This window comes from Camelina sativa, chromosome 17, assembly GCF_000633955.1.
Source record: "Camelina sativa cultivar DH55 chromosome 17, Cs, whole genome shotgun sequence".
Taxonomy (NCBI): Eukaryota; Viridiplantae; Streptophyta; class Magnoliopsida; order Brassicales; family Brassicaceae; genus Camelina; species Camelina sativa.
The window spans coordinates 14,545,353-14,561,507 of record NC_025701.1 but is presented as its reverse complement, the minus strand read 5'-3'; the positions used below and the strand labels follow the sequence as shown (position 1 = coordinate 14,561,507).

Genomic DNA, 16,155 nt, shown 5'->3' with positions numbered 1-16,155 from the left:
TTCTTAGATCCTCACCTGCAAACCATAAATAAACCCAAAGAACTTTATACCTTTATTACTTAGCTTGGCCGTCAAATCAGATGAGAGTAGAAGAAACACCATGGAAATAAACAAAGTCCTCTTCACATCCTCACCTGCAAAGACACCAAAACGACACCTGCACCACACCAACGATTCTAAGAACCATTATTAGTTTTTGAAGTCTAAAATAACAGCCAAAGTTCAAACCATAAATCCCACATGTATCAATCTTAAAATCCAAGTGAAGAAGCTTCATACCTTCTTAGACACTTCTTTCGTTAAAGCAATTGAAGATGTCTCCGTATACCTGCTTCATACCAAATTAAACGAAATCAAAAACCAAGAAAAAAAGTAAACCTAAATTGCTCGTATTTAAGCTATAAGAAACTTCATCCGTTAAGCTTAATCAAAGCTTGCTTCATCATCCACTCATCCCCAATCTTCATTCTTGTCAACGAATCCCTAATGTAAAACCTCATATCGTCTCTACAAGTTTTATCACTAGGCTTCAAGACAAAAAATACCTCATTTGAAATCTACAAAATCAAGCTCGTAAATACAAATTCATCATTAAATATAGATGGAGATTAAGAGGAATTACCATGGCTGCTTCTGGGTTTCTATAGAAACGGATTTTTGTGCAGTGGAGGTAGCCAGATCTGGAGTTAAGGTGACAAGAAATGGTGGAAGATGAGAAAAGAGGACTGAGTTTTGGTTGAATCGGGTGGGTTTGGTGTCGCGGCGGCGGAGGAAGACGACAATAAGAGAAGAGAGAAGAAATCTAGAGACGAAGAGGAGATCTGAATACGATGAGAAGAGGAGATCTGAAGAGGAAAAGAGATTTTGAGACAAAGAGAGAAGAGAATATCTGCAGTCGAAGAGGTGAAATTAGAAGGAAAATAAAATAAATAATGATTTTTTTTTTATATTTTTGATTACATTTAAGCAGAAAATAATTTTTTTTGGCTAAGTATCACCCGCTTTTTGTGGTTTTTGGTTCCGACTCCCAAATTTAGATTCCCGCTTAGTCATTTTTAGGTTTAGCGTTTTTATAACGCTATTATATTGTCTCATTTTTTTTTATTATCAATGATAGCATTTACGAAAACAACGCTATGCTTTTCTGCTATCAATGCTAATATTTCTTGTAGTGTTCCCCTAAAAAGTTATGTCTTTGAGTCTTTGACTATCAAAGTTTCATTCCTTAATTGACATCTTGTTTTGGTCTTTTTTTTTTCATTAGGGTTTAAGAACCGACCTTTAATTGGCTGCTTGCTGTGGAGTCGGAGGTCAATACAACTTCACTATTGGTAAAGAGTGTGGAGACAAAAGAGTTAGCTATTGTCAGAATCCGTCTGAGTATGTGAATTGGGATGGTTATCATTTACCGAAGCCACATACCGGAAGATGGCTCAAGATTTACTCATCGATGGTTATCTCGCCATGATGTGTATCCCATGCATGGCATTTAGGTTTCTTTTAACTCTTTAGACGTGGCATTTAAGTGCCACTTAGCCCATATCTAATTTTGGACGTTTTTGAAGTTACTTCATTTTCAACAAATAACCAATTTGAGATAAAAAAAAAAAGAGACAATTTTCCCTAATTTATTATTTTCTTGTTGGCACTGAAAATGAGTCCACGGAATCCACCACTGAACATGCTGATCCTATGCTCTCTCTTGTTGAACTAAGCTTGAAGTGAGATTGAGTTGTCATAAACCTATTAGGATTAAAGTCTTTTAAGAGATAAGGACTTGATATTATTTAGGAGTTATCTAAATATATATTTCCGAATAGGATTAGGACTAATAAAGTGTTATAAATAGGAATGCATAAAATGTTACATTACCTATGAGTTTTGTGTGATTTGAGAGCTTGAGAGATTGGAGTTTGTAACCTTAGTTTTGAGAGATTTTCTAAGGCTTTAATAAAGAGAGTGATACTTTATTAATTCTTAAGCTTTCGTATTTTCGTTCTAAATCAACACTTGGTATCAGAGCTTGACAGAGATCCTAAAGAAAAAAGTCATGAGTGAGGTTGCTGTGGTTCCGGAAAAACTACAAGGAGGGGGACCTTCTTTGATTCAATGTCCCATGCTGAATTCAACAAATTATACTGTGTGGTCTATGCGGATGAGAATCTGTCTTAGAGTCCATAAAGTTTGGGATGTTATCGAAGAAGGAATAGCAGACACTGAGAAGAACGACATGGCAACAGCCTTGTTGTTCCAATCTATACTGGAAGCTCTAATTCTGCAGGTAGGAGAGTTAGATACTGCAAAGAAGGTGTGGGACGCTATCAAATCAAGGCATATTGGAGCCGAGAGAGTCAAAGAAGCACGATTACAAACTCTTATGGCTGAGTTTGATCGGCTCAAGATGAAGGAATCTGAAACTATCGACACTTTTGCAGGAAAACTATCTGAGATTTCGTCAAAGTCAGCTGCGTTAGGAGCAAGTATTGAAGAATCAAAACTAGTTAAAAAATTCTTGAAAAGTCTTCCTCGGACGAAGTTTATACACATAGTGGCGTCCCTTGAGCAGGTATTAGACCTCAACACTACCACATTTGAAGATATCATAGGTCGACTGAAAACCTATGAAGAGCGTATTCATGAAGAAGCAGAAGAAGAAGCACATGAAAGCCAGAACAAGTTAATGTATTCAAACATGGAGAATCAAAACAGAGAATACCATCCAAACCAAGATTACAGTGGAGGTGAATACAGAGGAAGAGGACGAGGAAACCTTTTCTTCTCTAGAGGAAGAGGTCGCAGACGTTTTAACAATGGGAGAGATCAATCAAGAGTTTTTGATTTGACCAAGATTACTTGCTTTCGTTGTGACAAGATGGGCCACTTTGCGTCTAGTTGCCCTGATCGACTTCTAAAACTGCAGGAGGTTCAAGAACAGAACAACACTGATGAGACTGTTGAAGCGGATGAACTCATGATGCATGAGGTAGTATATTTGAATGAGAAAAAGGTCATACCAAGCAAGTATGGCCCGAAGACTAATGAGGAAGATGTCTGATATCTTGATAACGGAGCAAGTAACCATATGACAGGTGATCGGAGGTATTTCAACAAGATTGATACCTCTATAACAGGCAAAGTAAGGTTCAGTGATGACTCTCGTGTTGATATTAAAGGGAAAGGCTCAATTGTTTTTACTGACATGAATGGTGAAGCTAGAGTGATGAAGGATGTTTATTATATTCCAGACCTTAAGAGTAATATTATTAGCCTAGGACAGGCTACAGAGTCAGGATGTGATATTGGAATGAGAGGAGATCATCTGACAATGAGTGATTACAGAGGAAAACTTCTTGCTAAGGCAGTAAGATCAAGAAATCGTTTATACAAAGTTCATATGGGAATAAGAGAGACTGCAACTCTACATTTAACGAGTATTAGCGAGTCGAGCAGATGGCACGCTAGATTGGGACACATCAATACCGACACCATCAAGTCTATGTTCGAAAAAGAATTGGTCCAAGGAGTACCTCAAGTTGTTTTTACTAAAGAAATCTGCAGCTCTTGTTTGTTAGGGAAGCAAACGAGACAAGTATTTCCACAGGCTACTACATATCGAGCAACAAAGCCACTTGAATTGATACATGGAGACATTTGCGGCCCTATAACACCGAGTACACCTACTGTAAACCGGTACATTTTTGTTCTTATTGATGATTTCTCGAGATATATGTGGACCATTCTACTAAAGGAAAAGAGCAATGTGTTTGAGAAGTTTAAGAAGTTCAAAAGGGTTACAAGAATCAGGTTCTGTTATTAAAACGTTTAGAACTAACAGAGGAGGTGAGTTTGTGTCACACGAATTTAACTCATTCTGTGATGAGTTTGGGATTCAACGGCATCTTACTGCACCTTACACTCCGCAGCAGAATGGGGTCGTTGAAAGACGTAACAGAACGCTTCTAGAGATGACAAGGAGTATAATGAAATAGATGTGTTTAACAAATTATTTTTGGGGAGAGGCAGTCCGACACTCTACGTATGTGCTAAACAGAGTAGCTACTAGAGCCTTGAAGGATAAAACTCCATATGAGCTTTTGAGGAATAAAACACCTAGAATTGATCACCTTCGGATTTTTGGATGCATCTGCTATGCAAAGGTAGACAAACCGTATCTAAAGAAGCTAGAGGATAGGTCTCGAGTGATGGTTCATCTTGGAACCAAACCAGGGTCTAAGGCGTATCGACTCCTCGAGCCACAGTCAAAGAAAATAGTGGTAAGTCGAGATGTGGTAAATGATGAGTTTAAAGGATGGAACTGGAGGTACAATGATTCAGATCGTGAAAGTGGTGGAAGTTTTAGCATAAGTTTTCATGCATCTGGGAACCGTGGAATACAAGAAGGTGAGAGTATTGCTATACAGACCAAAACAGAGGAGGCTAACAAAGATTCTGCAGGAAAAGAAGATGTGATCATAACCGAAACAGAGCAAGAAACAGAGGATGATGTTTCAGTCGGTGAGCAAACAGAAATTCCTCTAAGAAGGTCAACAAGAGAGACTGTCAAGCCTAAGTATTTAGAGGATTATATCTTACTAGCTGAGGAAGAAGGAGAAGCATTACTGTTCTGTTTAAATAATGAACCGCTAAACTTTGATGAAGCCAAGGGATCTAGGGAGTGGAGACTCGCATGCGAAGATGAGATTTCCTCTATTAAGAAAAATCACACTTGGAATCTTGTTGATTTGCCAATAGGAGCTAAACCAATTGGTTTGAAATGGGTTTTCAAACTCAAACGAAACTCCGATGATAGTATCAACAAGCACAAGGCTCGATTGGTTGCCAAAGGATATGTGCAATGTTACGGTGTGGATTTTGAGGAAGTTTTTGCACCAGTGGCTCGGTTAGAAACAATACGGATGCTTATCAACCTCGCAGCCTCAAATGGATGGGAGATTCATCATCTCGACGTGAAGACAGCATTTCTACATGGAGAGTTGAAAGAAACTTTGTTTGTCTCTCAGCCAGAGGGGTTTGAAGAGAAAGGACAAGAAAGAAAAGTATACAAGCTTAACAAGGCTTTGTATGGTTTAAGGCATGCACCACGAGCGTGGAATAACAAGTTGAATGAGATTTTGATGAGTTTACACTTTAAAAAGTGTTCTAAGGAACCTTCAGTGTATAGGAGAGAAGAAAGAGAACAACTTTTGGTCATAGCGGTTTATGTTGATGACTTATTCGTGACAGGGACAAGCTTGCGTATCATTGATGAGTTTAAGAGGGAGATGTCTACAAAGTTTGATATGAGTGATCTCGGGAAGCTAACATACTACTTAGGAATCGAAGTGTTGCAGTATGACGGTGGCATTATGTTGAGTCAAAAACGTTATGCACTAAAGATTCTTGAAGATGCTGGGATGAAGAACTGTAATTCTGTTCTTACACCAATGGAGGCTGGGTTACAATTGTCTAAGTCTGAGAAAGAAGTTGAGATTGATGCAATGAGGTATAGAAAGAATGTTGGATGCTTTAGATATTTGCTTCATACAAGACCGGATTTGTCATATGCTGTTGGTGTTCTTAGTCGTTATATGCAGAGTCCTAGACAATCTCATGGAGTTGCTATGAAACAGTGTCTGCGATATCTAAAGGGTACGATTGGTCTCGGCTTAGTTTTCAACCGATCTGCGACAAGGGTACCACGACTCATTGGGTATAGCGACAGCAACTACAATGCTGACTTAGACGATGGAAGATGTACGGCAGGACATGTATTTTTTTTGAATGGGAGTCCGATAACCTGGTGTTCTCAGAAACAAGACATAGTCGCTATGTCCTCGAGTGAAGCGGAATTTATGGCGGGTACAAAAGCTGCAAGACAGGCATTATGGCTCAGAGATTTGCTCAGAGAAGTCATTGTTCATCCGTGTGAGAAAGTGGTCATTTGCATTGACAATCAATCCGCGATTGCTCTCACAAAGAATCCAGTATTTCACGGTCGCAGCAAGCATATACATACTCGATACCATTTCATTAGAGAGTGTGTTGAGAAGGAGTTCATAACGGTGGAGCACATTCCAGATGAAGAACAAGAGGCTGACATTTTAACTAATGCATTAGGGAGGATCAAGTACAAAGAGATGAGAGATCTCATTGGTGTTAAAGATGTGGAGAAGATTAACTTCAAGCTTAAGAGGGAGATTGTTGAACTAAGCTTGAAGTGAGATTGAGTTGTCCTAAACCTATTAGGATTAAAGTCTTTTAAGAGATAAGGACTTGATATTATTTAGGAGTTATCTAAATATATATTTCCAAATAGGATTAGGACTAATAAGGTGTTATAAATAGGAATGCATAAAGTGTTACATTACCTATGAGTTTTGTGTGATTTGAGAGCTTGAGAGATTGGAGTTTGTAACCTTTGTTTTGAGAGATTTTCTAAGGCTTTAATAAAGAGAGTGATACTTTATTAATTCTTAAGCTTTCGTATTTTCGTTCTAAATCAACATCTCTCCTTTATTTAGTAGTCCAAAAAAGGCGACTCTTTCCATGACTTCTCCACTGAAGAATCTCATCATCTGATGACGTTTTCTACTTATCTTGTACTCCACCTCCGTTACTGTTACTTTATCTTGATGTCGGCATTACAAATCGATCATCAGCTTTGGTGACTCCAGCGCCGATACCGGAAATTATCTCCATCTCTCTGACGTGGATCATCTTCCTCAAGCCGCCTTTCTTCCTTATGGCAAAAGCTTCTTCCATCGTCCCTCCGGCCGTTGGCTCATCATTGACTTTATTGGTACCTAATTTTCCATCTTTCTTACATTTAGGCGAAACCACTGCTTTTCTCTGCCTTAGCTCGTTCTTGCTTGAGCAACAAGTTATAAACCCTACTTCTGCATGTGTTTTTGTAATGTCCTTGTACTATTTGGACAGCCGAATTCTTGGGACTACACTACATGCCGCCTCACTTCGGAACCCAAAATGTGAGCTTCGATCAAGGGATCAATTTTTCGGTGTATGGAGCAACTGCATTGGATCGTGGGTTTCTTGTGGAAAAAGGAATTAAATCTGATTTCTCCAATGTTAGTTAAGTGTTCAGCTTGACATCTTCAAGCAGATTATATCTAACCTATGCACCTCGTCTTTTCATGGTTAGTAGAACATTGGCCTTGTTCTCCTCAATATATATGATGTTGAAGTCGAGCTACCTTGGAATGGTCTTTTTCTTTTGGGGTTTAGATTGCAAAGAGATTCTTGGAAACGCGCTGATACTTATGGGAGAGATTGGAGTGAACGACTATAGTTACCCACTTTTCGAAGGAAAGAGTATCAATGAAATCAAAGAGCTTGTTCCTCTAGTCATCAAAGCTATTTCTTCTGCAATTGTGGTAACATATGTTTACCTGATCCCCCTCAAACAAAAAGTCATATGTGTGTATTAAATTTTAACAACTTCAACAACAAAACTACATGGATTGATCGATTTAGAGGGTAAAACATTTTTGGCCCCCGGAAACTTCCCAATCGGATGTTATGTGGCGTATCTTACTCTATTTCAGACCGCATCAGAAGAACACGACCCTCTCACAGGTTGTCTACCATGGCTCAACGAATTTGGAGAGCACCACAACGAATTTGGAGAGCACCACAACGAACAACTTAAGAGAGAATTCAAAAGACTCCTACAATTATACTCTCATCTCAACATCCTATATGCAGATTACTACAACTCTTTGTACCGGTTATACCAAGAACCAGTGAAATTTGGTCCGTGCCTTTCTAATTTTTTTGTTCTTTGACCGTCAGTTTGATCTTCCAACCAATGTTTAATATGGTCCCTTTTAGGGTTTAAGAACCTACCTTTGGCTGCTTGTTGTGGAGTCGGAGGTCTGATATAGGAAATATGAAGAGCAGAGACACACATGTGGGAGCTGAGACACATGTACGGGTGTGATGTGGTTGGCACGTGCAAAGGAATGAGCTGGAAGAAGTTGTTGCGATTACTTCCTTATAAGAGCAAAATGTTTATGCTCATAGTTTAATTATGCAAATTATCTGAAATTGTGAGTTTGCATCATCTTCTTCTTCTTAGTGTGTTTCTGTGAGAGTTTGGTGTCTTCCTCAGTAATCTAGGGTTGTTTCTTCATTCCATACCCTAGCTAGTTGAGAAGTGAATCTTTGTTCCTCCATAAACATTGGTTCAGTTGTATTATTTGAATTCTTAATCGCAAGAGTGTGTTTTCCGTTATCAAGGTCAATATAACTTCACTATCGATGAAGAATGTGGACACAAAGGAGTTAGCTATTGTCAAAACCCTTCAGAATATGTGAATTGCGACGGTTATCATTTAACCGAAGCCACACACCCGACGATGGCTCAAGGTATACTCAATGGTCCCTATGCAAATCCTGGTTTTAACTGGTCCTGCTTAGGCACTAAATTAGTGGATAAAGAGTGTTCATCAGCAGTTAAAATTCAAGTTTTGTGAATAAGGGTATAACCTATGTTGTCCGTGTAATAGTGATGATAAGAACAGGTCCCTCATGGCAAGGTTTTGACATAATATATTATTGACTTATGATTCTACTTGATGATGATAGATGCAAACAAAAGATATGATCTCTAATAATGATAAGGTCTATAGAATGTCAGGAAAATTATGTGTGACTGAAATGTGTGATGCAAGATTGCTCAAGGTTTGGAGGGAGAAGTTTGAGGATACTGGATACCGATCGATTAATTGCCTTCAAGAAGATAACTGTTGTGGTGGTCTTCTTGTCAAACACAGCTATCACTGTTTCAGTTCTTCTCCAAGATCAAATTGTAAAAGATGCATCGTTTTTGACTTAAAACATTCATCGGTTAGAGAAAAAAATCAAATTAATTCTACAAAATATTTATACCATTTTTTCCATATATTTATAGTTTTCCCATACAAAATTTCTGTTAGATATTAATTGAGTATTTAGATGATTAGGTAAGAATGTAAGATACATGATTTTCTCCTGCTCTTTATGAAGCAAACAAGTCCAACATTATGAGACAAATCCAGTGAGTGCAATGAACATTGATGAAATTATCTAGGGTTTCCGAAAATGCAACCTCTATCTCTCCTAAACTTCATATTATGAGAAAACATTTCGTTTGTTGTTAGTGATTGTCTATACAGTTTTCGTTTTTACTTATCTTAAATAAAGCTCATTTGAATTACCTGCCTAGGTCAACATGGTATCAGAGTGCCAGCTTTATTGAAGCAAACATCACAAATCTAACATTATATTTTAAACTTGTTTCGTGTTTTTTTTTTTTTCCTTTCTTTTGTGTGTGTGTGAACTTGTTTATCTCATAATGTTGGACTTGTGATGTTCGCTTTAATACTACTCTTCGGTTGCAATTTATCCGCTTTCACTCTCCCATAATGAAGGCATTATATATATTTAGTGTTTGAGCGAGAAGTATTATATTTATATTTTTGGCCAAATCAATTTTGTTTCTTATTGAATAAAACTCAAATAATACACCATCTAGTCATCTACCAAAAACTGGCCGCTTTGCATATGTACATACTAATTTTTTTTAATCGAACTAAATAATAACTCTGGATATGTTTAACAAAAGCACTAAAAGTTCTAAAGCATATTTTTTTTTTCTTTGAAAATGATTTTTCCTCATCCATCAAGCTTTCATAGTCAAATTTTGCCAAGAAAGCTTACCTAATTAATAAAACCAAAATTTATCAGATGAACTATATAATAGGTATATGATTCATAAGCAAAATTGATGATTTGAGAACAAAAAGGATGGCAAATTCAGAACCACATAAATAGACAATAGTGAACTAAGACAAGTAAAAGGCTAGAGAAAGAAAAAAAAATGATGCCTTAATTGAATTTTTTTTCTTGTGGTTTTCTAAAAAGGTAATATTTATTAGATATTTTTCAAATAATTTGAAAGCTATTATTTTTGAATAAAAACGAAAAATAAATAATAATGAAAAATTATCAACTTTGGGCCTCAAACTCAGGAGGTGAATGTCAGAATTAACTAAACATAACCACCAGACTACAGGTAAGTTTACTACCAATTATTACGGCCGAATTTCTTTTAATCAATTATCGGCCGCAAGCAAGTGCTTGCCTTGCTTGTGTCCTTGGCCGGCTCTGTATATATATATATATATTGATACTATTTTCTTAGTTAAACAATTTTTTTTGGGTCTAGTCTAAAGACATTTTAAAAGTTAAAAACAAATTTGCTATTACCATATACAGTTTGAAGTACAATGCCCGCACACCCCTAAAGCAGGCAAAGCAGCTGCTTTAGGCCACATCATATAGTAAACTTTTTTAGCTAAACATATTTGAGAGATTAGGCAGGTCTGTTGGATGCATATCATGCAATTAAGTGGCAAGTCATGTGTTCAAGCCTTCCACTCTACTGGTTTGTTTACTGTTTTTTTTCTTTTTCTTTTGCTTTTTATTTACAGGTTTTGGTTTTTTTTTTTGTTTTTTTGGTTGGAATAGTAGAACATTTTTAAAAATTTATTTATTACTTTTTGTTTTAATTTCCGTTTTTAACATTAAAATCTACAAAAAGTTAAACCAGTTCTAACTATGTAAATCATAACAAACTCGGTTTAGGAATATTAATAAAAAGAAGTTGTATTTTTATTTAATTAGTTAGTTTAATAAAAAATAATCTAAATCAGTTAGTTAGTTAATAGTAAATCATTTATGAATTTATCATTTTTTATTTATTTTTATTTTATCTATTTTCGTATTTATTTAATTAAATAAATACGAAAATACATAAATTAAATCAGATATTCGAAATTATACAAATATTAAATCAGTTATTGTAAATGATACAACTATTAAAATCATTTTACAAAATTGATACTAATTTCAACATCACTTATTAAAACTGACACAAATAGTTATATCACTTTTACAAATTGATATAAAACATTGTATCATTTATTAATAATTGATTGATTATTAATATCGATTATAACAATCGATACAAGCAAAATAAAATTGCATCAGTTAATGATAAATTGATGTTAATTATTTGCATCAACAATGTAAGTATTTGATCAGAGTTCAATTAAAACCCAAAGCACACTCAACCACGATCAAGTGGTGTCGTCGTAGTACTTTAGGGTCAAATCCACAGAAACCAAGCGATACATTATGAAACTATATAGATCAAATTAAGCTAAGGCAATGAGGAAGATTGTAATTCAAGTAACCAAACAAAACAGAAAATAAATAAGAGTTTGTAAAATCAAGAGAAAGCATTGGGCGCAGGGAATCAGTTAGGGGATATGATCACGAAATTAGGCGATGGGGTGGGATAGCTTTAGGAACCGTTCTTGAACTCAAATTTCAAATATAAAACTAACCTACTGTCGCAGCATTAGTTATCTATGCAAGGAATTGAATAAACCCTAAACCATCGTTTGAACCTAAACAATCCTAGCAAGCAATAAGTTCAAGTTTGATTATGTTCACAAGGTGCCTCAACTTCAACTGTCGTTGGCTAAGGATCACCTTGCTCACCTATGTCTTTTTTAAGCAATTCAACAACACTTTTGATGCCTAGATGAATTTAACCTAAGATCATAAACTAGGTAGCTAATCTAGTTTAAGCAATAAGAACAATAATAGATGAAGAACTCAACAGATCAATCCCAAATCTAACAACCTAAGTTAGAGAATCATAAAACCCCCTTTTGAAACCCTAAACCCAACAGTTAAACTACTCAGACATAGCAATCAAAGAACAGCAAATCAAGGATGAAGAAATCATAATCGAACTGCAAAGAGAAAATAAAAGGGGTTCATAATTCTTCTCCAAAGGGTTAGAAAGGATCAGAGATCTTCTCCCAAGCTTACAAGTGCTCAAAGGCTGCGTAGAATAAAAGTTGTCTTTCTAAAAGTCAAGCCTCATGCTTAGATAATAAAATAAAACCCTAAAAATTCGGTTTAAAACGAAAAAGAAAAAGTTGTGTCGGGGACGGGAATGGTCGATCTCGAGCGAGGATCAGTCGATCCGGAACGTTTTTCTGCTCTCACTCCATCTGCTTACTAGCTCGATCAGTCTTCAACCAATTTAGCTCCAGATGCATATTTTCACCCCCAAAACGCTCAGATTCCTTCCAAAGTCACCTAGGACCTGTAAAGACACACAAAAGACTAAAAGGACTCCAAAACCACACTTGGACCTAACAAAAGACTCAAAACAAGTGTAAAAACTATTGTTAAAATCCCATAAAATACAGACACATCAATTCCCCCTAGACTTGAATCTTTGCTTGTCCTCAAGCAAGAACAGACAAAAACTCAAGAACAAGGAAAAGATTTGAAAGTGGAAACTCACAAATTTTAGGGAACCGCTGCTTTGCACTCTTCATCACATCAAATCAAGAACTACTTTCTGTACTCTGCCCATGATTAGGATCAACACTCCCTACTCTGAACTGCACGGCCTTAGAGAACCTTCAGTCTCCCCATCGTTGTCTCTCTACATCAGATTAGTAAAAGGGTGCGGTCATACCATGGGAGTATCGATCATTGAACTTAATTGACTCCTTTCAACCTTTTATCGCCCAAGACCTCCTCTTATGCTCCCTTTCCTCTCTCTTTTCTCACTTCCAAAGGATTGATTTCTCCCTAATTTTCTAGGGTATCATTTTTTTTTATCAATCCTTTGCTCTTTTCTTGTGTACATGTTTCCATGAGTTCCGAAAGATGCACGGGTTTACCCACAACCCTCGGTTCACTTCTTTTTTACCTATATCCTCTTCTTTTTTAACTTTTTCTCTTTTCTTCTTTTTTTTCTTTACTGAGTACTGAAGAGAAGAGAGAGAGGAAACATACTTTGTTTGGAGATGCATGTCTTGTGAAGCTTGAAGGGAGGAGTCTTGTCCGATGTATACCAAGCCCCAAGGTAAGAAGTTAAATCCGGTTAAGTCCTTACAAAGCTAGAGACAACATCAAATCAGCTTAGTGTTCTCTTTGGTGTGGGTCTTTTGGGGCATGTTGAGACTACTCATGTTCGTTCCAAGCTTCATTCAAAAATCAAAAGTACTAAAGCAATCATAAGAGTGTTAGTTCAAAGCAAAAGATTCCTAGAAATGGTCATAGTTTCCCAATTTATTTTTTGTTTTTGTTTTTAGACTCGATAAAAAAAAATAAGAAAATGACACAAAGACTCAAAAAATCAAAAGGAAACAACCAAAAAAAACGACATTAGTAACTTGGAGACATCCCTCCCCCAGACTTACTTCACACCGTCCCGGTGTGAAAGCAAAGCCAAGAAAAAGAACAAATCCCACAAAGAAAATAAGAAAAATGAAAAAGAAAAAGAAAAGAAAAGAAAGAAAAAACGGTGATCTCGCATCTGGTTTTGGAGTGGTGTTAGCAAGGGTGGGGACCGATCAATCTCCGAACGGGATGGACTGATCTGTCACATTATTGAACTTGGAGATACCCGCAGAAAACCAACAGGATCGATCGATCTTTAAGGAGGATCGATCGATCCGAAGCTCCTGGAACAAAATATTTCACATCTTCTGCATTTGGAACCTGTTCCTGAAAACACTTAACACCGAACGTGATTTCACCGTAATAAATCATAAAAACAAAACCAAAATCCTAAGACAAATAAAAAGAAAAGGGTAAGCCAGCAAAAACCCCATGGGTTGCCTCCCATAAGTGCTTGTTTAAGGTCTATAGCTTGACCGTCGTTTAAGGCGTCAAGTGATAGGAGGATGAGAACTCGGATCAGAACAAGCTCTCCAATTCGTCAACTTAAGCTCCAAAGTCTTTTTCAACATACCATCCACTGCTTCTTGGCCTTTTTCTTTAAACTCCGGAGTGAGGATGTGATAGAGAGCGGAAGCTTAATTAATGGACGAGAACTCTAGATCTCTAGGAGAACTCGGATTCACGAACAGATCTTGCTTAGAACTTCGTAACTTGACGAAGAAGCAATAAGGATATGGCCGAGATCGGGAACAATTTCGACGGGGTTTTGCAAGTCCTCCTTGCAGGGCTTGAACACAAGCTCTTAGGGTTGAGAGTCCTCCTCTCTAGGCTTTAGGCAAAGCTCTCTTAAAACAACGTTTATTCAATAATCAATTATTAAACCTTTACAAAACAGTCTCACGTATCCTTAAATAAGAAACCTAAACAAAACCCTAACCTAAAGAACGTAAACCGACAACTAATATTCAAAACCCATTTATACATTAAGCCCATACAAAACAAGTCAAACGAAAAGCAAAGAACAAGAGTCTCTAACGTGATGAACACCAGGAAGATGCGCTGCATCAGTCCCTCCGGGTAAGAAAGATTCGACCCGAATATGAAATCATTGAAAATGCCTTTGTCTACCAATTCGTAATACTGTCGCTTAAGAACTTCATGGCATTTCTTTGTTCGCCGCCGCAAGTGCAACTGGGTAAATCTTTCTTCATGTGGAACCATTGTTAAAACAACTCTAGCTTCCAAGCTTCCTTGAATGACCAAGAAATCCTCTTCCTCCTTATCTTTGCTTGGTGAGAATAATGACGCCCAGTGATATTCATGAAGATGATGACCACATGCTTGCCATCCTAAAACACCTCGGTCAAACACCTTTAAAAACCAGGTGACATTTGATGCTTTGTCCCTTGCAGCTGACCTCGCCAAAACCAGTTGAGAATGCAGATGAAGACCTTGTAATTTTGTAACAAAAGTGAGAACTTCTCCATGGCAATGCAGCTTGTATGGAAAAGTAAACAAACCCAACGGACCACACAGAACTAGACCATAAATTACTTGAAACTGTCGAAAAATGAGGTTGTGGTCAGAGACATATAACTAGACAAACAACGCACCATATGCAAAAACAGTCGCACTAAGATCTTCTTCGGAGTATGATATGACGAGCTCCTACCCACGTCGAGGGTAAGTAACTTCCATAGGAAGACAACAACATCAACTGCATATGTGGTCTCTTTTTCTAACACGAATTGAGCTGTTGGAGAGACACGATCTATGACGAAGCTGAACTTTCCACTGGTGAACAGCTTACTTGAATCGCAAGCAACGACAATCCAACAAAAAAATGTCTTAGACATGTAACAAGGACCCAAGCAAGAGAGAAGACCATGGTTCTTTCTTCTAAGAGATGCTTGTTCTTGACAATTAAAACTCAAGTGTAAATGTCTCCTCATGATAAAACATTCAATAACATACACTTCTTGAGTCAAATCCTCTGCACCATCTCCCCAATCCAGTTGTTGGAGCAATACGTTATCACAAAATGAATATTCCATTCCATTCAACAGAGAGAATAAACTCATCATAACAAACTTCTCATCACATTTTCCCATATCAGACACAAGGCTACCAAACAAGTGCTTATAGGCGTGCATCATCTTGGAGTTGTTCTGCAACCATAAGAGTGGTTCTTCTGCAGTCCCATCATTGCTTAAATCCTTCAACAATCCATCTTCCACAGCTTTATACTTGAACCACCACCTCTTATAAAACTTACTTTTTCGCTTCTCATTACTCGTTGAAGAACAAATCCAGTTTGGTTTAGCCACTCATTCGCCATCATAATCTTCTCAAAAACAGTTTGTTCTTCACGTCCTGGACCACTATGTGTTATCCCAAGCATTTTACCAAGCAAACAACATCTCACGCTTATAGCCCTCGCCACTTTGAACATCTCATCATGTTCTTCCTTGTCATATCTTGTTTGAGTATCACTCTTATGTTGAAAAGTCAATGTGACTTGCTGGACATCTTCGTGCATAAAGTTTTTTGAACTTGAACCACCAAGTCTTTGAAAGCAGTTTTTTCCTCAAATTTTGCAACAGTTTTGTTCTTAGTGGCATTGAATCAAACACTTGGCAGGCATTAACCTTGACATCTCCATGATTAGTAGTTGGCTGAACTTGATGTGTCCCAATCACATATTGGCAATCCTCACTAACATACAAAGTTGGTTTATATAAAGTAAGGCTAGGTTCCAAGGATGAAACTGGAACCTGATGTTGTGAAACCAAGGTCGTATGCTGCACACAAGTAGATTCCTCAATTGATTCCTCCTCTGTCACCATCTGAAATGGTGGAATCGATTCTTCAGTAACACTT

At 37.2% G+C, this 16,155-nt stretch overlaps 1 protein-coding gene, 1 long non-coding RNA gene and 1 pseudogene across 4 annotated transcripts in view; 1 reads left to right on the top strand and 2 right to left on the bottom strand.

The window, feature by feature from the left end:
* LOC104757210 overlaps positions 1–954 on the bottom strand; it is a 2,017-nt gene extending 1,063 nt beyond the window's left edge. The window contains exons 1-3 of one of the 3 annotated variants that reach the window (XR_762385.2): positions 623–954; positions 280–527; positions 16–157 (exon numbers count right to left, since the gene is read on the bottom strand). This is a non-coding gene — a long non-coding RNA (uncharacterized LOC104757210). The remainder of the gene's footprint in view (positions 1–15; positions 158–279; positions 528–622) is intronic. The other 2 variants (XR_002036360.1, XR_762384.2) reach the window with 2 other exon arrangements.
* On the top strand, positions 6,547–8,492 carry LOC104759032 (annotated as a pseudogene).
* Positions 14,114–15,599, bottom strand: LOC104757211. The gene is made up of 2 exons (XM_019239716.1): positions 14,889–15,599; positions 14,114–14,726 (listed from the first exon to the last, which is right to left on the bottom strand). The coding sequence occupies exons 1-2, from the start codon at positions 15,429–15,431 to the stop codon at positions 14,649–14,651; spliced, it is 621 nt and encodes a 206-aa protein (XP_019095261.1). The 5' UTR covers positions 15,432–15,599; the 3' UTR covers positions 14,114–14,648.

What these genes read in the sequence shown, in the direction of transcription:
- LOC104757211 (XM_019239716.1), bottom strand. Translation starts at nt 15,431, where the DNA reads ATGATGCACGCCTATAAGCACTTGTTTGGTAGCCTTGTGTCTGATATG. An exon ending in TGCGACTGTTTTTGCATATG is followed by an intron (nt 14,727 to 14,888) that starts GTGCGTTGTTTG and finishes CAAAATTACAAG; the next exon opens with GTCTTCATCTGCATTCTCAA.